The 23421-nt window shown below is 38.2% G+C and overlaps 1 protein-coding gene across 5 annotated transcripts in view; it reads left to right on the forward strand.

Moving 5' to 3' along the window:
- LOC128684534 (uncharacterized) overlaps positions 1–22291 on the forward strand; it is a 315325-nt gene extending 293034 nt beyond the window's left edge. For 4 of the 5 annotated variants that reach the window (XM_053770779.2, XM_070096520.1, XM_070096531.1 and 1 more), the window contains 5 exons: positions 365–540; positions 652–821; positions 10434–10550; positions 11490–16588; positions 16995–22291. In XM_053770779.2, the coding sequence (XP_053626754.2) occupies positions 365–540; positions 652–821; positions 10434–10550; positions 11490–11642 (616 nt within the window). In that variant the 3' untranslated portion in view covers positions 11643–16588; positions 16995–22291. Of the gene's footprint in view, positions 1–364; positions 541–651; positions 822–10433; positions 10551–11489; positions 16880–16994 lie in introns of those variants that run through there. The other variant, XM_053770777.2, reaches the window with a different exon arrangement.
- The last annotated feature ends 1130 nt before the right edge of the window (positions 22292–23421 follow it).

The raw sequence follows: 23421 nt of genomic DNA on the forward strand, positions 1-23421 counted from the left end.
TTATGGCCTAGTTTGGAATATGATTGAAAAAAAAATTATGAATTCTGGATTGTTTTATGGTAATGTTAATTGTAGAAAATGATTGAGGTAAACTTAATTCATTTTTGTGAGCTATATATAGTGCTGTAGTGCTGCATTACTTTTTTTTAATTTTTGTGTTTTAAGGTGCTGACTGCATAGTATTTTATTGCTTTTCAGATCATACAGAATAACGTAAATTTAATTAGTGTATATGGTATAGTATATAACAATGTGGATAAATACAATTCTTGGTTCTGTAGTTGATTAGATAGTATCCCTTCCAGATCACTGATAAAAGCTTTTATGATGTGGAATAACATCACAAAATTTTTGCACTTGGCAGGTACGAGGACACAGGCTTCATCAACGATATATCGCTGTTGCGAATAGAGGAATCCATCAAGTTCACAGACTATGTGCGTCCTGTGTGCCTTCCACCACCAGGAGCCCCTGTCCGCCAAGGTCGCCTCTGTACTCTTGTTGGCTGGGGACAACTCTTTGAAGTTGGGAAGATATTCCGTAAGTGTAATGTATTTTATGCTGACTGTCTTGATGTTTAACTGATTTATTATTGAATGTTTAACTTCATCAAAATTTGTATTTGATAATACAGTACTGCTTACTTTGCAGCTGATACTCTTCAGGAAGTGCAGGTGCCACTGATCTCAACATCAGAGTGCCGGAAAAGGACGGTGTTTATCCCACTCTACCGCATTACTGATGACATGTTCTGTGCTGGCTATGATCGTGGTGGCCGTGACGCATGTCTCGGAGACTCAGGGGGACCTCTAGTTTGTCAAGTACATGCAGTTCTTTTTCATTATTTTATTAAGTATAGAACTTTTTCTCGCTTAAGTTTTATATTAAAATACACTCAGTTTTGACTATGTTTTGTAACCATCAAATGTACATCTTCATCTTAAAATTCACCTATAAATGTATTGCATTAATACTCTAATTACTTACCCAATTGTCTTTTATGCTTAGCAGGTTTAATATTTATTTAAGTGTTTGTCTGCTAGTGGTTTATTAGTCTTAGTGCTTTACCAGTACATGAAAATTCACCAGTAAATCAGATTTAGTCTAAGGAAGAATCCATACATTTTATTCCAAAATCATTGAATGATATTAAAGATTAAAAAAGATTAAAGATTTTATTTCTTTGCAAAGGTTACAATGTGTAATTACAATTTTGATTTGTTAAGTTCAAAGAAAGCCACTATCATGCCGGGTCATTTCAGGCAAATTAATCCTAGTACATAATAACTACTTAAGTTTAGATAAGATAAGAATAGTTAACTTTTTAATAAATCTTTATTTTATCTTACTATTAATGTGAGGTAGAGAGGGTGGAGGTCAGGTATGGTCATGTATACTATACTGAAGATGAGAACTTCTTGAAAGTGCTTGGAATAATGTTTTTATTCTTTTATTTTATTAATGTTTGGTTATTAATGACTTCAAAATAATTTTGAGAAATTGCTTTGCTGTTTCCTGATCTCATTATATTAATAGCAAAGGTAATCTAAGACTTTTATTGAATTTTCTTCTTACTAAATAGATTATTTATAATTAAATATATGTAATGTCATTAATTTGATTCACTTAGCAGAAAAATTATATTCTTTTTTGTGTTTTCTGGATTTTACTATGGGTTGATTACAGTAAAAAAAATTATGCTGTACTTATAATGAAAGAGGTGCAGTGTATGTTAAGTCTTTAATATTCACAATTAGTATTAAGTTAAAAGTGAATATAGGAAAGAGTAAGGTTATGTGGATAACAAAAAGATTAGGTGACAAAAGATTGGATATCAGATTGGAGGGAGAGAGTATGGAGGAGGTGAATGTATTCAGATATTTAGGAGTGAACGTGTCGGCAGATGGGTCTATGAAGGATGAGGTGAATCATAGAATTGATGAGGGCAAAAGGGTGAGTGGTGCACTTAGGAGTCTGTGGAGACAAAGAACTTTGTCTGGGGAAGCAAGAGGGGAATGTATGAGAGTATAGTTGTACCAACACATACATGTATCTGAAATGCATAGCGAGTCACTGGTCAGAGAAATAGCAAGCATCGAACTTAAGCTAAAGGAATCTTATAGGAGCCAGGAATCGCGGGAAGAACTAAAAGCCATAAATGAAATCGAAAGAAACCCAAAGTATTTCTTTTCCTATGCCAAATCAAAGTCGAGAACGACGTCCAGTATTGGGCCCCTACTTAAACAAGATGGGTCCTACACAGATGACAGCAAGGAAATGAGTGAGCTACTCAAGTCCCAATATGACTCAGTTTTTAGCAAGCCGCTAACCAGACTGAGAGTCGAAGATCAAAATGAATTTTTTATGAGAGAGCCACAGAATTTGGTTAACACAAGCCTATCTGATGTTATCCTGATGCCAAATGACTTCGAACAGGCGATAAATGACATGCCCATGCACTCTGCCCCAGGGCCAGACTCATGGAACTCTGTGTTCATCAAGAACTTCAAGAAGCCCCTATCATGAGCTTTTACCATCCTATGGAGAGGGAGCATGGACACGGAGGTCGTCCCACAGTTACTAAAAACAACAGACATAGCCCCACTCCACAAAGGGGGCAGTAAAGCAATAACAAAGAACTACAGACTGATAGCACTAACATCCCATATCATAAAAATCTTTGAAAGAGTCCTAAGAAACAAGATCACCACCCATCTAGAAACCCATCAGTTACACAACCCAGGGCAACATGGGTTTAGAACAGGTCGCTCCTGTCTGTCTCAACTATTGGATCACTACAACAAGGTCCTAGATGCACTAGAAGACAAAAAGAATTCAGATGTAATATATACAGACTTTGCAAAAGCCTTCGACAAGTGTGACCATGGCGTAATAGCGCACAAAATGCGTGCTAAAGGAATAACAGGAAAAGTCGGTCGATGGATCTATAATTTCCTCACTAACAGAACACAGAGAGTAGTAGTCAACAGAGTAAAGTCCGAGGCAGCTACGGTGAAAAGCTCTGTTCCACAAGGCACAGTACTCGCTCCCATCTTGTTCCTCATCCTCATATCTGACATAGACAAGGATGTCAGCCACAGCACCGTGTCTTCCTTCGCAGATGACACCCGAATCTGCATGACAGTGTCTTCCATTGCAGACACTGCAAGGCTCCAGGCTGACATCAACCAAATCTTTCAGTGGGCTGCAGAAAACAATATGAAGTTCACCGATGAGAAATTTCAATTACTCAGATATGGTAAACACGAGGAAATTAAATCTTCATCAGAGTACAAAACAAATTCTGGCCACAAAATAGAGCAAAACACCAACGTCAAAGACCTGGGAGTGATCATGTCGGAGGATCTCACCTTCAAGGACCATAACATTATATCAATCGCAGCTGCTAGAAAAATGACAGGATGGATAATGAGAACCTTCAAAACTAGGGATGCCAAGCCCATGATGACACTCTTCAGGTTGTTTGTTCTATCTAGGCTGGAATATTGCTGCACACTAACAGCACCTTTCAAGGCAGGTGAAATTGCTGACCTAGAAAATGTACAGAGAACCTTCACGGCACGCATAACGGAGATAAAACACATCAGTTACTGGGAGCGCTTGAGGTTCCTGAACCTGTATTCCCTGGAACGCAGGCGGGAGAGATACATGATTATATACACCTGGAAAATCCTAGAGGGACTAGTACCGAACTTGCACACGAAAATCACTCACTACGAAAGCAAAAGACTTGGCAGACGATGCCGCGGCAGCGGCAACAGGAACCTTGTCCTCTATTTTTATTTCTACCTGAGGTTCCCAGCAGCCCAGTGATGACCTAATCAAGACCCACATAACACTAACATGTGTGGATACCCAGAATGATATAAATCAACTGCAGAAACCACCCAAAAGTTCACAAATTACCAACTAATAGGACTCGTACTACCACCTCCTACCCCGCTGCCACTGAAGTGATACTCCACAACATTCACCCATCGCCTATTATTCACCCGAAGCCACAGCCAATGGACAAGGGTCAGAACAATAAAAGAAGATCCAGTAACCAGCTAAGGACTCCTAACATCAAAGGTGAGAGCAGTAAAAACACGAGGAAAACTTGTGGTACTGCCAGCCAGGACACAACCCTCATCACCCACCGGCATCACCACAACACACGACAGACAACAACAAACATGGCTGCTGCCACAGTCCAAGATAACTCCTTCCCAGTATTTGATGTCAAGAAGATCACTGACCCAGAAATAGCTAAACTCCTTACGATTCAGAACCAAACGATCACCAAACTAACTCAAGAAATGCAGGAACTAAAAGCTAGCAATGCAGATTACCTCAACAAGATCACTGCTCTAGAACATAAACTAGACACTCTGGAACAACAAAGCAACACCCACACCCAGTCCCTAGACACTATCAACACTCTAAAAGACCAAGTCACCCTACTTACTACCAACATTACAGAGGAAAGATCAAGAGTGGACCAACAACTTGCCAATGTCATAACCAACTTCCAAGACCATAATGACCAACAACAGCTATCTGATGCTGTTGTAGTTAACAGCAAACATCTCCCAGCCACAGTCACCCAAGAGACCTGCATGGAGACCACCCTACAGCTCATCAAGGACTACCTTCGCCTTAACATACATAGTGATGACCTAAAGGATTGCAAACTGATGGGCTACCAAGCAGGTAAAAAAACAGTGCTGTTAAAATTCCAAACTAGCCTACAAAGAAACAACCTACTAAAAACATCTATTTCTATGAAAACTGATGTTTACGTCAATGAGTGCCTTACCAAAACAAGACAAAACCTTCTTTATCGGCTAAGAAAATTACGCTATGCCCCAAAAATCCACCAGTGCTTTGTGAGGGATGGAAAAATCGCAGTTAGGAAACAGCCCACTGGGAAGAGATACTTCATCTCTACAGAACATGACCTTAAAATATTCCTAAGTGAGGCTTGACTAACAGAATCACAGTAAAGTGCAGATAATACCCACAGTCCACAGTTAGTGTTATATTGTCATAAATTTGTGCCCCCCTAAAATTCTAATACCCCAACTACTTTTGATTGTCATTGTTGTATTCAACGACCATTCTACCTCATAGTCTTAATTTGTTTAATATCTACAGAATCTATCTCCTTTTTTTACAACTTACCACATCACTGTTCCATCTTATTTTATTATAAACTAGGCATAACTTGTCCTCAATAATTCTACCTCACTTTAAGAAATACTCAATTGCCCAATTTTATTCTAAAATCCCTATTATTGCCCAATTTTGCTTTAAACTATATTGATCAAACTTATTGTAAACTTCTTTTATTGACCATCTTATTCTATACTTTTTTAAACTAGTATTTTCAACTACAACTTTTATATTATCCTGTCTACCATCTTACTAGCATATTATAACCAAGTCATTGCCATTTTTATTTTTATCATTTTTTTTTATTATTATTCTTTTACTACCTTAACTTGTGTATTTTATCCTGTCAATTTAAATCTAGTTATACTCTAATTCTTGTAAACAACTTATATAAGACCTTAGTGCAATGACAATTGAGAGTCTTGTGCCTTTTTTATATTATTAGATTAAACACAGTTGTACTATAGTCAATACCAAATTCATTATATTAGACCATAGTGCAATTACTAGTGAGAGACTGGTGCTAATTTTAATTTGTATTTTTATATTATTAGATTAAATCTAGTTGTACTATAGCTCATTCTAGCTCAAAACATAGACTCCACAAAAGTCATTATATTAGACCTTAGTGCAGTTACAAGTGAGAGTCTTGTTCTATTTTAAATTTGTATTTTTATATTACTAGTTTATACCTAGTTGTACTTTAGTTCATTCCAGCACAACACATAGACAACATCAACTTCATTATGTGTAGTAGTGACTATACTCTATATGACCAAAATACTCTAGCTATATACTTATCCAAACTTCCCACCACTACAGATATCAGTACTAGAACTCAACACACAACTCAGGATATAAATGACCATAATTTAAACCTAGAAGATGATTGATTACGTTGACCCTGATCTAAACCTCCATAATCTGACACCCAATCAAAACCTATTGGAAAGTAACTGCCTTTATTACACAGCAACACAAGTCAGCACTATCCTAAACAATGCTAAAAGTCTATCAGTACTTAACTACAACATCAGGTCCTTAAGCAAACACTATGATGACCTCCTGGCACTCCTTGAATCACTAAAGACACCCTTCTCCTGCATTATTCTTACTGAGACCTGGCTTAAGCAGGACACAATAGATATCTACCCTCTACCAGGGTACACAGCAATTCACAACTGCAGACCAAACCAAGTTGGGGGTGGTATTGCAATCTATTACTCTAACCAATTATCTTGTATTAGCACCACTTGCTTTAGTGATGAATATGGGGAATACATTTTTGCTAATTTTACTGTAAAAAACCTTAAGACACCTATAACAATTGGTGCCATTTATCGGATACCTCACACAAACATCCCAAATTTCAGTGAGAAATTAAAGTCACTAATAACAAACAGACAAATGAATAAGCACCACCTTCTCTTAGCTGGAGACTTTAACATCAACCTTGGCTTACTAGATGATCAGCCTGTAACTGATTTCATCAACAATATGAACAACACACTTCTCATACCAACAATAACTAAACCAACCAGGCTCACTGAGACAAGTGCAACCATAATAGACCACATATGGACCAATATACTAGCCCCCCTTAAATCAGGGATAATCACAGATAGCACTACAGACCACTACCCTACCTTCCTCCTGACAAACATTAGTAAACCACCACTTGAATTCAACAAAGTCTCATTTAGACTCCATGATGAGGCCTCAATAAGGAAGTTCACAGCTGACCTAGAGATTGTTGACTGGCCTACAGAATTCTCCAAGGCCAATGGTATTGATGACTGGACAAACATTTTTCTTAACAAATTACTTAGACTATACAACAAACATTGTCCTATAAAAACGAAACAGATCACAAACAAACGGCTTGGTTGCCCATGGCTAACCAGTACCATTCTGAAATCCATTGACAAGAAACACCAATATGAAAAGCAATATAGACAGGGCTTAATACACAAAGATATTCTTAAACACTATTCATCAGTTCTCACCAAAGTAATAAAGAAAGCCAAACAACTATACTACTCCAGTAGATTCACAGACACTAGAGGAGATATAAAAAAGACCTGGAAAACACTCTCTCAGATTCTAGGGACCCACAAACTGAAAAAAAAACAAGAATATTGTCCTAACTAAACCTAATGAAACACCACTACATCCCACTGACACAGCTAACAAGATAAACGACTTCTTCTCAACCATAGGATCTAATCTCGCCAATAAAATCCCACATACCAATGCCCATGCCAGGGACTACCTAGATGGGAATTTCCCAAATTCCTTCTATCTTGCACCAACTGAGCCCTCGGAAGTCACCGAGATTATAAAGTCACTTAAAAACAACTCAGGGAATCTGTCTAATGTCCCACCATTACTGTACAAGCGAGAGGCCCATATCCTTTCGCATGCTATTTCATTACTTTTTAACAAGTCACTAGAAACTAGCACCTTCCCGAAACTACTCAAGATGGCAAGGATTACACCAATACATAAAGGTGGTGACCCTACAGACTTAAACAACTATAGGCCAATATCAAACTTACCATTGCTATCCAAAATCTTTGAGAAACTCGTGCACGGGAGACTATATTCATTTATAACAACACAAAACATACTCAACCCCTGCCAATTTGGATTCAGGAAAAATAAAAGCACTAATGATGCAATCATAAAAATGCTAGATCTGCTTTACACAGCATTGGAAAATAAGGAATATCCACTAGGAATTTTTATTGACCTAAGAAAAGCTTTTGACACAGTAGACCACGACATCCTACTCCACAAACTTGACCATTACGGTATAAGAGGCCATGCGCTTGCTTATTTCAAATCTTACCTTACTAATAGGTATCAGTATGTCACCATTAAAGACACAACATCAACAACACGGCCACTTGATACTGGAGTTCCGCAGGGAAGTGTCCTTGGTCCCCTGCTCTTCCTCATATACATCAATGATCTTCCAAACGTATCCCAACACCTGAAACCCATTCTCTTTGCTGACGACACGATTTATGTCATCTCTCACCCTAATCTTGCCACCCTCAACACCATTGTTAACGAGGAGCTGATCAAAATATCGACTTGGATGACAGCCAATAAACTTACGCTTAACACTGACAAAACCTACTATATTATGTTTGGTAGCAGAGCAGGAGATGCACAAATTAACATTAAGATCGACAACACCCTAATTACCAGACATAATGAGGGCAAATTCCTAGGAGTATACCTTGACAACAACCTGAATTTCAGCACCCATATCCAACACATAACCAAAAAAGTATCCAAAACGGTTGGGATCCTCTCCAAGATACGATACCACGTGCCGCAAACTGCCCTTATCACACTATACCATTCACTTATATATCCATACCTCACCTATGCTATTTGTGCTTGGGGATCAACTGCAGCAACACACCTAAAGCCAATAATAACCCAACAAAAAGCTGCAGTAAGAATAATCACTAAATCCCATCCCTGGCAACACACCCCCCCACTCTTCATAGATCTAAACTTACTCCCTGTTCAGTACATCCACACTTACTACTGTGCAATCTACATCTACAGGACCTTAAACTCCAATATCAACCTTGACCTAAAACGCTTTCTTGATAGTTGTGACAGAACCCACAGGCATAACACCAGACACAAACATCTCTACGACATTCCCCGTGTCCGACTAAACCTTTACAAAAATTCAATGTATGTCAAAGGCCCTAAAATCTGGAACACCCTACCTGAGAACTCTAGAACTGCAGACACATTCATCACCTTCAAAACTACCATTAGAAAACATCTTATCTCCCTGATGCACCCCATCAACTAACTACACGAATACCACCTGGTGGTTCACACTTACACTCACTCACCCATTTGACCATAAACAGAAATATTAATCTCAATCTTAAAATAATGAATCCTATGATACTCCAATACTGAAACTATGTACTGTGCCAAAACAAAAGCATTCACATTGCTAAACTCACAAACTAGTATTTATCACTTAGCCATAATACCAACTTACCTCATAATTTGTAATATTTTAAAATAAAAAAATTAAACTAAGTCTGCCCGAAATGCCTAGCCATGCTAGGCATTCTAGTGGTACACTCTGTAATCATTATTTAACTACATGTAAACCACACAACAACCAAATTCTGTAAATTCAACATTGTAATCTTTATAGAGAATAAACTTTGAATTTGAATTTGAATTGAATGAAAAGCAGGCGTGTCACTAGCACGTTAAGAGACCATACAATAAGTGTCAGGGGCCCGAGACTGCTCAACTGCCTCCCAGCATACATAAGGGGGATTACCAATAGACCCCTGGCAGTCTTCAAGCTGGCACTGGACAAGCACCTAAAGTAGGTACCTGACCAGCCGGGCTGTGGCTCGTACGTTGGTTTGCATGCAGCCAACAGTAACAGCCTGGTTGATCAGGCTCTGATCCACCAGGAGGCCTGGTCACAGACAGGGCCGCGGGAGCGTTGACCCCCGGAACTCTCTCCAGGTAAACTCCAGGTATGGGTGTGAAGTATGGGTGATGACTGTTGCAACGAGGAGGAGTCTGGAGGCAGTGGAGATGTCATGTCTGAGGGCAATTTGTGGTGTGAATATAATGCAGAGAATTTGTAATTTGGAAGTTAGGAGAAGGTGTGAAATTACCAAAACTATTATCCAGAGGGCTGAGAAGGGGTTGTTGAGGTGGTTCAGATATGTATAGAGAATGGAACAAAACAGAATGACTTCAAGAGTGTATAAATCTGTAGTGGAGGGAAGGTGGGATAGGGGTCAGCCTAGGAAGGGTTGGAGAGAGGGGATAAAGGAGGTTTTATGTGCGAGGGGCTTGGACTTCCAGCAAGCATGCGTGAGCATATTTGATAGGAGTGAATGGAGACCAATGGTTTTTAATACTTGACATGCTGTTGAAGTGTGAGCAAAGTAACATTTATGAAGGGATTCAGAGAAACTGGCAGGCCGGACTCGAGTCCTGGAGATGGGAGGTACAGTGTCTGCACTCTGAAGGGCGGGTGTTAATGTTGCAGTTTTATAACTGTTGTGTAAAGCACCCTTCTGGTAAGACAGTGATGGAGTGAATGATGATGCAAGTTTTTCTTTTTCAGGCCACCCTGCTTTGGTGGGAATCGGCCGATGTGTTAATAAAAAAAAATAAAAAAAAATTAGTATTAAGACAAGCAATGCAAGAAATTATTGTCTTCAGTGTGTATTGTGTTGCAGGAGCCTGATGGAGGGTGGCAGCTGGTGGGGGTGACCAGCAATGGGTATGGATGTGCCCGCCCACATCGCCCAGGTGTCTATACCAAGGTGGTCAAGTATCTTGACTGGATGAACCAGGTGTGATAAATATAATCTATTGTATCCTATACATTGTGTATTATTCACTAGACATAGTTAAATACTGCAATTGGGTCTTTGTTAATTAGTTTGTTTTGATAAAAGCTTTCACTTGCATTAAAAATAACTTGTATTAAGATTATACTGTATCACCGAACATTTCTGTTTTTTCCTCTGTCTTGCCCTTACATCATTCATCACACAACAGAGCCAATTTAGATATCTGTTGTGCAGCAAGTTTCTGTAACCCTTTCCCATGTGCTCTCTCACTTCAATGCAGCAACTCACATGGTCACTCTCAGTAGATGTGAAAGCCTTGCATTACGTGATTACTTCTTAAATGAGGCTTGAACCCATTAGCCAGCAGCATCAATAGTTTTTTGAATGGTTTAGAATGGTGGACTGAGTCATTACCGTCTTGGGCAGTGTGAAGGGTTAACTCTAGTGGCCTTCAACCCCATTCTAAAGATGTTTATAGTTTCATGTAAAAAAATTTGTTTGAACTATTGTAGCCTTTTGAGGTCAATCCTTGATCAATTTATCTGAGCATGTTAGCCAGAACACCCAAACTTTGGAACCAATAATTTTCATTGACCAGGAATGGTTCATTATGAAATCACATTACTCTTTTAGGCCATGTGATGTTGCCAGGTTAGTGGGTTTGAATTCTATTAAGAATCATTGTCCTTATATTTACTCCATTCATTTACTTTCCTAACATAATTATGTATAACCTGAGACTGACCAAGCAATGTCTTTACCAGAATTTTGCATCACTTGTTATCTCTTGGATATACAGTACTTACACTTCCATGCTGTTAGAAAAATGAGTTATTGTGCCCTTTTCATTTTTGGGTTTCTCACTTGCATTTTCATATTGCTTCACCTGATTCATTTCAGTGAATTGTTTATCACTAACAAATACTTACCTTTCGGCAGGTAATGGAGCTGACGAAGAGTGATCTGGTGGTCCCAGTGTCAGCCAAGTGTGACACCCACCGCTGCCCCCTTGGCCAGTGCCTCCCCCGCACTAACATCTGCAATGGTTTTGTTGAGTGCTCTGATGGGTCTGATGAAAGAAACTGTGACTAACTAGAAATTGTGATGCAATTCACCACACCTTTGTATCCCATCCTGGCACAATCAAGATAGGGTTTTGAGTGCATTTTAAGGTATTCTAATCATGTGACATCACTGTTTGGCATAATGTTATATGCTTATGCAGACTTATTAAACAGTGTGTTTTCACATGATGGCATGGTCTTACCTCAGTGTGTAATTTTCATCATATGAAATTATTATACTCAGTGATGTGCCTTGTTTGATCTTCCAAGTGAGGATGTGTGTCTTGGCCAGTACCACCCTTAGATATCCAGCTGCTAGTTGACTATAATTGTCATCAGATAAAGACCATATTAAAGAAAAGCTTTGTATCTATAATACCAAATATTAGCCCACCATCTATGGAGCTTTGTTAAAGAAAATATAATCTGAGATTTTTTTTATGAAAGTGTCATGTAGTGAAGTGAGCCATCCCACAATACAGTACCTGAAAGAAACTCAAATATTCACGAAAAAAGAATCAAAATCTACTGCTAAAAAAGTTTTATGCAAAATAAGCTTAAGCTCTTTGTATTCATTGGCTGCAGCAACAGGAAAAATAAATTCTTTGGAAATTTCTCATCACAAGAAGACATTCATTTGTATAATAAGTTGCAAGTTATCAAGATTGGACATTTGACCATACTTCTCATATCAAGCAACAAATTATTGTGATTAATGGGCATTACATTGTGGTAGTGTAGAAGACTCACAATCTAAAGTATCTTTTGTAACATTCCACATAAGTTTTAAAACCATATTTCTTACAAAGAGTTCAGCAGTCATGCATATTTAAGTTTTATGCAACCAGTGTCACATCTTACTTGAAATAATATATAGTAGCTGAGTAGAGAATGTATGAACCAAGCCTTATACTACCGCAGGAATGAGGAATATGAGGGGATACGATTGACATTCTGTACATAATACACGGGCACAGACAGGGTAGACAATGATAGGTTCTTTATAAAGGATGCAACTAAAATGAAAGGGCACATTTAAAATTTACTCATTCAAATAAGCCACAGGGATATCAGTAAATATTTATATGATGTAAGAGTGGTAACGAAGTATGTAACTATTAATATATTCATGAAAAGTGTTAAAGCTGTAAGAGCCATTCAGCCCTGCACAACAGATGTGAAAGAAATGGTCGAGGGGAAAGGAGAGGTCCTTAAAAGGACATCAGACAAAAATGGAGGTGGGTCACAGATTGTGTAGCATATTGTTACAGTTAAGAAATCATAGAGTGAGTCTGCATTAAAGGTGGGATTTTCAGAAAAGAGGGCACAAAAAGTTAGCATGTCAGGGTGTTGAAGGAAAAATTATAAATAAAAAATTTGAAGGTGATATGTTCTATGACAGATGGAGAAATCCATCAGCAGATGTTGAATTGTCAGGATGACCTGATAATCATGAAGTTCAAGTGTAAGATAAGATAAGATTTCATTCAGATTTTTAACCCCAGAGGGTTAGCCACCCAGGATAACCCAAGAAAGGCAGTACGTCATCGACGACTGTCTGTCTTATTTCCATTGGGGTCCTCAATCTTGTCCCCCAGGATGCGACCCACACCAGTCGACTAACACCCAGGTACCTATTTGCTGCTAGGTGAACAGGGCAACAGGTGTAAGGAAACTTGTCTAAATGTTTCTACCCTGCTGGGAATCGAACCCGGGCCCTCCGTGTGTGAAGCGAGAGCTTTGCCAGCCAGGTACTGAACTGAGCAGTGACACAGTTAAAATAGATTTCATATTGGGGGTTCAAAAATAAATTTCATCAGTTTTATGTAAGTCTGTTGAAATTAAGAGGTGGAGCCGAGCTAGAGCTTTCTCCTCTGGCAAATGTAAGTTTTTTTTTTTTCAGCAAGTCGGCCATCTCCCACCGAGGCAGGGTGACCCAAAAAGAAAGAAAATCCCCAAAAAGAAAATACTTTCATCATCATTCAACACTTTCACCACACTCACACATAATCACTGTTTTTGCAGAGGTGCTCAGAATACAACAGTTTAGAAGCATATACGTATAAAGATACACAACATATCCCTCCAAACTGCCAACATCCCAAACCCCTCCTTTAAAGTGCACGCATTGTACTTCCCATTTCCAGGACTCAAGTCCGGTTATATAAAAATAACCGGTTTCCCTGAATCCCTTCACTAAATATTACCCTACTCACACTCCAAAAGATCATCAGGTCCCAAATACCATTCATCTCCATTTACTCCTATCGAGCACGCTCACGCACGCCTGCTGGAAGTCCAAGCCCCTTGGCCACAAAACCTCCCTTACCCCTTCCTTCCAACCTTTTCGAGGACGACCCCTACCCTGCCTTCCTTCTCCTACAGATTTAAATGCTCTCCATGTCATTCTACTTTGATCCATTCTCTCTAAATGACCAAACCACCTCAACAACCCCTCTTCAGCCCTCTGACTAATACTTTTATTAACTCCACACCTTCTCCTAATTTCCACACTCCGAATTTTCTGCATAATATTTACACCACACATTGCCCTTAGACAGGACATCTCCACTGCCTCCAACTGCCTCCTCGCTGCTGCATTCACAACCCAAGCTTCACACCCATATAAGAGTGTTGGTACTACTATACTTTCATACATTCCCTTCTTTGCCTCCATAGATAACGTTTTTTGACTTCACGTATACCTCAACGCACCACTCACTTTTTTTCCCTCATCATTTCTATGACTAACCTCATCCTTCATAAATCCATCCGCCGACATGTCAACTCCCAAGTATCTGAAAACATTCACTTCTTCCATACTCCTCCCCAATTTGATATCCAATTTTTCTTTATCTAAATCATTTGATATCCTCATCACCTTACTCTTTTCTATGTTCACTTTCAACTTTCTACCTTTACACACACTCCCAAACTTATCCACTAACCTTCGCAGTTTTTCTTTAGAATCTCCCATAATCACAGTATCATCAGCAAAAAGTAACTGTGTCAATTCCCATTTTGTATTTGATTCCCCATAATTTAATCCCACCCCTCTCCCAAACACCCTAGCATTTACTTCTTTTACAACCCCATCTATAAATATATTAAACAACCATGGTGACATTACACATCCCTGTCTAAGACCTACTTTTACCAGGAAGTAGTCTCCCTCTCTTCTACACACCCTAACCTGAGCCTCACTATCCTCATAAAAACTCTTTACAGCATTTAGTAACTTACCACCTATTCCATATACTTGCAACATCTGCCACATTGCTCCCCTAGCCACTCTATCATATGCCTTTTCTAAATCCATAAATCCAATAAAAACTTCCCTACCTTTATCTAAATACTGTTCACACATATGTTTCAATGTAAACACTTGATCTACACATCCCCTACCCACTCTGAAACCTCCTTGCTCATCTGCAATCCTACATTCTGTCTTACCTCTAATTCTTTCAATTATAACCCTACTGTACACTTTTCCTGGTATACTCAGTAAACTTTTTTTTTTTTTTTTAACAAGTCGGCCGTCTCCCACTGAGGCAGGGTGACCCAAAAAAGAAAGAAAATCCCCAAAAAGAAAATACTTTCATCATCATTCAGCACTTTCACCACACTCACACATTATCACTGTTTTTGCAGAGGTGCTCAGAATACAACAGTTTAGAAGCATATATGTATAAAGATACACAACATATCCCTCCAAACTGCCAACTTATTCCTCTATAATTTTTACAATCTCTTTTGTCCCCCTTCCCTTTATATAAAGGGACTATACATGCTCTCCATCAATCCCTAGGTACCTTCCCCTCTTTCATACATTTATTAAACAAAAGTACCAACCACTCCAACACTATATCCCCCCCTGCTTTTAACATTTCTGGCATGATCCCATCAGTTCCAGCTGCTTTACCCGCTTTCATTCTATGTCATGCCTCACGTACCTCCCCCCACACTTACATTCTGCTCTTCTTCACTCCTAAAAGATGGTATACCTCCCTGGCCAGTGCATGAAATTACCGCCTCCCTTTCTTCCTCAACATTTAAAAGTTCCTCAAAATATTCTCACCATCTACCTTCCTCTCCCCATCTACTAAAATATAAGTGTCTACATTATATAGTATTGCTCTACAATTGCTCTCTCTTTTAGTGAGGTGTTTGATGCTGGTGAAGGGCTCTTGATCCAAGGACTCAGAGCTGCCCTCCTCTTCCTTGGATCAAACCTGATTATCTTCCATTTTCCAGGTGCTATATGATCCCTATGGGTTTAGCACTTAATGAATATAATAATAATCGAAAATTGGTATATTAGGCTGTGAGTTTTCAACCCAGAGTGCTAACTATAACTTAACATATTACAGTAGTATATTCTTAAATCTGTCTGAAATTTTTAACATTTGGCACATTTCATACTAGCTGAAGGATCAAAAGTTATGAAACATGAATACAAAAAGTGTTATGCTATTTTGATTTAGAACAGTACTTTGAACCATGTAACACTAAAAATAAAATGCTCTCTTATAAGTGATAATTACTTATAGTTTTAGCATTTCTACTACTAATTATTGTAATAGTTTTGTACTTGTGAAATTTTACACCTTTGCAGTATATAATTATCAAGCTTTTATCCTAAACCAGTTGACAATACTCAGGGTTCTGAAGTGCTTAGTGGTACTGGACTCATTTATAGGTCATTTTGTCCAAGTGTATCTTACATAAAACTGGCCCCCAGTCTGAGCCACTGTCACATTGGCCTGTCATCTAACATGACTTCATGAAACAGTGCTCCATATTGACTCTTAACTCATGTAATTACTGTGCCTATGTGTTAGATTTAATGTTTAGGAAAATACATGACTAAATATATGCCTTTCAAGTGTGAGGCATTGACTGTTATAAATTTAAGGAACATTATTTCTCAAAAGTGTGAATGCAAATTAATTTATTCATTTGACTCATGATAGTGTTTACCTGGAGTTTACCTGGAGAGAGTTTCGGGGGTCAACGCCCCCGCGGCCCGGTCTGTGACCAGGCCTCCTGGTGGATCAGCGCCTGATCAACCAGGCTGTTGCTGCTGGCTGCACGCAAACCAACGTACGAGCCACAGCCCGGCTGATCAGGAACTGACTTTAGTTGCTTGTCCAGTGCCAGCTTGAAGACTGCCAGGGGTCTGTTGGTAATCCCCCTTATGTGTGCTGGGAGGCAGTTGAACAGTCTCGGGCCCCTGACACTTATTGTATGGTCTCTTAACGTGCTAGTGACACCCCTGCTTTTCATTGGGGGGATGGTGCATCGTCTGCCAAGTCTTTTGCTTTCGTAGTGAGTGATTTTCGTGTGCAAGTTTGGTACTAGTCCCTCTAGGATTTTCCAGGTGTTTATAAAGTATTTTCATGTGGTGCAATATTGTACAGCATGTACTGTAGGTTGTATATTTGTGTCATGCACACACACCTCTGTTGTGTTTTATGTTCACTAATTCTCATTAACTCAGTATTCATTATATTTTTCAGGATTTTTTATAAGTTATACAGTATACCACTCCAGGATTTACATATGATTTTTACATATTTTTACTCAAAACTATTGTCACATTTCATAATTCTTCTGGTAAACCTGTTCGCAAAAATATATAATTTCACATTCCATACGTACAAAATTGTAATAAACACTGGTCAGTAACACGATCAAACCCACATGGCCTCGTTTACGCAACCTTACATTCACTTAACTTCCAAACTATATAAATACATGAACATTATACTTATGAATGGGAAAGTTGTGAGAAAGAATATCTAAAAAGTTTTTTTTCAGTCACTCTCACATCAGATACACTATTGCTACTCTTTAAAGTTAAAGCTCAAGAATTAATTGATATACTAAATGCTATTATTAGATTGACATATCAAGAGTAGAATGACTGAGTCTTTCTCTTTTGGGGGTACCGTATTCTAAGATGATTGTACTGTAGTCCCCCTGTAGTATCTGCTAGGGATGTGTTCCAAGACCTACCGTGGATAGTAACAAATGGTTTTTGGGACCTGATGAGCTGTTGGAGTATGAACAGGGTAATATTTAGTGAAGGGATGCAGGGAAACCAGTTATTTTTATGTAGCTGGACTTAAGTTCTGGAAATGGGAAGTACAATGCCTTCACTTTAAAGGAGGGGTTTGGGATATTGGCAGTTTTGGAGGGATGTGTAATAGGATGGTATATATATAACTGGGGCCCTGATATTATATTTTATAGGGAGTTTATTATTTCAGGTCACTTTTTATATTGTATCTTTATATATGCTTCTAAGCTGTTGTATCTGGGCACCTCTGCAAAAACAGTGATTGTGTGTGAGTGAGGGGAAAGTGTTGAATGATGATGAAAGTATTTTCATTTTGGGGGTTTTCTTTCTTTTTGGGTCACCCTGCCTAGGTGGGAGACGGCCGACTTGTTAAAAAAAAAACATACCTATAATGAACTTTAATTGGTAAATTATGCACAATAAGTCAAGAATTATTTAATTGATAAATTATGCACAATAAGTCAAGAATTAGCATGTTTTTGCTGATGGGAAACACTTCATAGCTTCTCTTAGGCTCTGAAGAACTGTCACCATCACTATTTTTGTGCTTTAGGTCCATTATTAAGCAAAATTAAGCATTATTTTTGAGCCATGACTGAAACTGCAGCAACTGAATCTGTGGACATGGGGATTCTACTGTATACCCATTATTTTTACATTCACTTTTTTGATGGCTTGTTATATATACAGGAGGGCCCCAACCTTCAAAGTTGCATTCCTGGTCTTTCAGCTTACACGATTATTATTTTTATATTTATGGAAAAATGCTAATCTAAGAGGTCATACAGCATCTGTGGAATAGGCAACAATCAGTTTCAGTCGTAGAAAGGGGATGACAGGTCTAATTCTTTGAATCAATAGCCCCTCACTGACATCAAGGAACCTCTCTTAAGGGGCTTTGCACTAACAAATTACAGTAATGTACTTGTTATACAAAACTTTTGTAACCTTATTGTACTTAAAAGTGATTATTTTCATGGTACAGTGGAAGAAGTTGCCAGTGCTATTGTCATGAGTTGAGTGTAAGGTGGTAGGAGTCTCATCACTTAACCCTTTCAGGGTCGTCAGGCCCTCCCCAAGACTTGTTCTCAGGGTCGCCAAATTTTCAAAAAAAAAATTAGTATTTTTTTCTTATGAAAAGATAGAGAATTTTTTCCCGATCATAATGACACCAAAAGTATGAAATTTGATAGAAAACTTATGGGATTATGCTCTCGTGAAGTTAGCAGTCTCGAAGATGTTAACTCATCGGCAACATCGGCGATTTTGCCCACTTTGAGCCATATTTTCGGCTAGTTCCAGTGTACTAGTCGACAAAAGTCATAACTATTTCGCTAGAACTCCATTTTTTCTATCGAATGAGTACAAGAAACCACCCATTTACCGATTTCAACTATCCAATAAAGTGGTCAGAGCTTAGCAATTTTGCCAGTTTCACACAAATTTCAAAAGATGCCAATTTCTGAATAGGGTCCAGAATAAACAAGAAAGACATTCCTGGCACTAAAATAACATTTCCTCTGTTCATTAGTCATGTCCCCACGCCCCTCTTACATTCTTTTGCTTTCCACTTTGAATTTTTATTCTCACAAAAAATAGAAGATTTACTGTTATGCAGACTACTGCATTATTGTAGAAATGGTATAAATAATATCAGTGCACTTGTGAAAGAATATGAGACTCACCATTTGATGTGTATTGGATGCATAGCATGATTTGTTTACTTTTGAACTTTGGTAAAAATCAAAGATTTCTGCTACTTTGAGCTCAATTTCAAGGTACTTTTCATTGTAAAACCAGTCAAAATCATCTCAATTTCTGTAATATGTCTTCCATTCTATAAAATGAGACCAGGAAAACTTGAATACAACAATAAATACCGTACGAAAATACAGTGCAAAGTCGCTGTTTTAATCCAAAAACACTGTCAAAGTTTTTTTTCTCATTACGCACTGTGTGCTGCAGGATTTTTTTATACTGCGCACACTGACCACATAGACCCATTCTTTCATATGTAGGCCTACCAGCTTTCTCTCATTAGATTTGAGGGCGCTAGAATTTAGGCGTACTAGTACATCAAAAACCCTGGTGCGTAAGCCGTACTAGTACGTCTGAAACCCTTAAAGGGTTAAGTGGTGATACAAATATACCTAAGCATTTTTGACAATGCTTTGGGGTGAATACATCTAGGCTTAGGTTTGGTTAGGCTCATTTGGCATGCATGGGGTGTAGGTAACTATGAACCCCATTATATTGTACCCTGGTGACAAAGGGTGTTAAGTAAATAGTTGCTCTGAGTCACTAATTAAGACCTACAATATTCCAGTTAGAATGGCAGTATTTTACATAACTTCTGGTTCCAGTACTTATGCATCTGTTCCTGACACAATTGGCACCTTAAGTGACTGGGATAAAATTGGATCTCTACAATACTTCTTGCTATTTTGGCAAGTTAAATTATGCCTTGTGATTTCCTTTATGATAGTAACACTGGCCTCTTCCTTGTATGCCAAGGTACTGTCAGTGAACCAGACAAGACAGGTCTTCCTGTGAAGGTGCTCTGCTAGGACAGAGTGAATGACAAGGATACCTGGGACTGACTGCTGCCTCTTTTCCTTGGCAATAACAAGTGTATACAGAAATCTGTTATCTTCCAATTATAATCATACTGCATGCTCAGCAGACATACAATATATCCATGTACAATATTTACATATAAACAAATGATTAACTTATCACTCCCAGTGCTAGTCTTGCTAAACTAGTAGAGTATTATAAAGTACCCACATACACATGTGCTTTCCACTCATCAGCTGCCATGGTATTACTTGAAGTGCAGGTCCAAGAGTATAGTCCTGGTGTATATGTATGAATTGTTGTCCAATGGATGGATTATCTTCTTTTCCCCAGGCGTTATATAACCCTTACTGGTTTAATGTTTCTTCATGACGATAATAATACAGGGATGACATCTAAACTGTCATATATGGGCGCCTCCACAAAGACAGTGATTATGTGTGAATGACAGTGAAAGTGTTTCTTTTTTTGGGTCACCCTGCTTTGGTGGGAGACGGCCAGCGTGTTGAAAAAATAATAATCAAAGGATAATTAGCTCCAAGATCTTTATTTCTCCATAGACGAGTCTTTAATTGTGCCAAGCACTTACTATATACAGTATGTGTACAATATAAAGTTCATAACATATTCCTGTACACATTTAAAGGATTGCCAGGGAGATGAGACAGTTATCCCCTTACTTCTTTATTATTTCTCCATTCAATTTGCAGGGTAACTTTATAGGATGAACAGTCTTGTCTGAGTCTATGACTGATATTACTTAGATGATTACTTTGTGCACTGATAACACACATTACCTCCTTGCAACAGTGCAAAGAATCCCTTGGGTGATTTTGGTACACTGGGACTCTCCCTGTTGACATAAGTATATATAGGACTCTGGTGACATCAGTCCATGGGGCCCCTTGAAGGCATCAGTACATGAGTTAAGACAGCCTGAATATAATACTGTATAAAGCTATAGGGCTGTGTATTATTGGTTGTTATACCTTGTCTGACCTAATGCGGATAAGATGGACTCGCTCAAATACTGTATATCCATGACATTTGTAAGACAAATACATACTTAAAGTTACATAAGCTTAACCCTAGATCCATCTTACTGGTAATATTTTTTTTTCTAAATTGTAGTTTGAAAGACTATTAATATATTTTTGGACAAATCCAGTAACTAATTTTTAAAGACCAACACTTTATTTGTTTCCATAATACTTCCCATGTAGCAAGTCTTTTTTGATGAGTCTTACAAAAATCATAATGTGTATGGCAAGTACAGGTATGACATCTGTGCAAGCCTAGCGAGTACAACTTATCATGTAGATGCTATTCACAGATAGAGTTAGGTAGAGTTTTCTTCTCACCCTAATGTGAATTTCTTAGACAAGAAATTGTAATCATTTAATCAGAAAAATCATGTCTTTGTATATAGTAGAACCCCTGTTCCCCTACTCTTATTACAACTAATTGAGTGTTATGAATTTAATTACATGTGCAATAGAGAATTAGGTTCCATCTAACACTGTGTTTAGCATCAGTATTTCTTGGATGTGGTATTAATCATGATCACCTGTGTATACTGCATTCATAATATTACTGTTTATGATTCACTGATCTCATGTATCATTGCTCATTACTGATAGTCATACATCATCATTTTCATACTATGGGCAGTTACTTCATTACCGCACCTGTACATATAGCGACATGCCCAGAATATAGATAATGCCAAAGTTTGGTGGGCATAGTTTTTGTGATATTGTTGTTATTTATTAAATCTCTAATAAAAATATAAAAATCTCAATGTTTTATTTAAAAAAAATCATCTCTAATTAAAGAGGACCCTGAGTCAGTCAGCAACTCTCCTAGTAACCCAGACAGAGAGGATACAGAAACATTGGTTCAGCAGCAACAGTATATTCAATGACTTTTAAGAAGAAATATCTATGGCATCAGAGAACTTTCTCATAGGGTGAACAGACCTTGCTTGGAGTAAATATTGGTGACCCCAAGGAATAGACAAGAGGTGGTCTGTGCTGCTAGTAAGTAAGTAAGTTTATTCAGGTATACACAAATACAGTTACATAGATTATCATACATAGCAGCATATGTGTAGAGAACCTAGGATAACCCAAAAAAGTCAGAGTGACTTATTTCCATTGGGGTCCTTTTACCTTATTATTATAATATAAAGGTTATAATATCTTATTATTATTCTATAATGAAGATAACATCTTATTATCATACTAAAAAGACTATCTACTACATGAGGGTCATTAAGACTCTACAATACGAGGGTCATTACTAGGAATAAGGTAAAATTACACATGTGTTAGCTAAAAAATAAAAAATCATTCCCCTCCTTTTCTGTAGCTACATTCATCAGGCACCTTTTGGCTTTCTTCTGGAACTGGTTCATGCTATGAGTGGCTTTGACATGTACTGGCAGTCTGTTCCATTCCTTTATTGCTGTACAATAAAAGGTGTTTGAAGCCTGGCCACTGACTGTGGGTACTACAAAGTTGTGCTCTCTCCCCCTAGCACTATGATTGCTTTGGTTCCCAACCTTGACAAAATTGGCAGCAAGATATTCTGGACACTGTGAACAGTTTTATAAACATGATTTAGCTGTAGAGTGGTATTGGGGGCCTCTTGATCGAGTTGCTAGTGGAGGACTCCAATCTGAAGAATTGGGGCAACTCTCCCCTTTCTCAGTTCAAACCATATTATCCAGGTGCAATATGATGGGTTTAGTGCTTCTCTTTGAGTATAATAATGATAAATGAGTTAACTCAGGAGAAAATGCAGTCTTTGATAGCAGCTTTGGCTAACTAAAATAATGAGTGCTAGGATAAGCCAAAATCAGGGCATTTTAGATAATTTTAGATTTTCAAAGAAAAGTTCCTTGATGCTGGTGATTATTTGGATTATTAACTCAGTGATAGTAACCCGGGATAACCCAATAGTCATCCAAGAAACCCTTGTCTTATTTCCATTGGGGTTCTGAATCCTCTTGCCCAGGATACAACCCACACCAGAAGTCTGACATCCAGGCATCTATTCAGTGTTAGATGAACAAGGGTAGCAGGTGTGAGTAAACATGCCCAGCGTTTATACCTGTGCCAAGAGCTGAACCTCAGGTCCCTTAGTG

This window comes from Cherax quadricarinatus, chromosome 4 (genome assembly GCF_038502225.1).
Source record: "Cherax quadricarinatus isolate ZL_2023a chromosome 4, ASM3850222v1, whole genome shotgun sequence".
NCBI classification, from domain to species: domain Eukaryota; kingdom Metazoa; phylum Arthropoda; class Malacostraca; order Decapoda; family Parastacidae; genus Cherax; species Cherax quadricarinatus.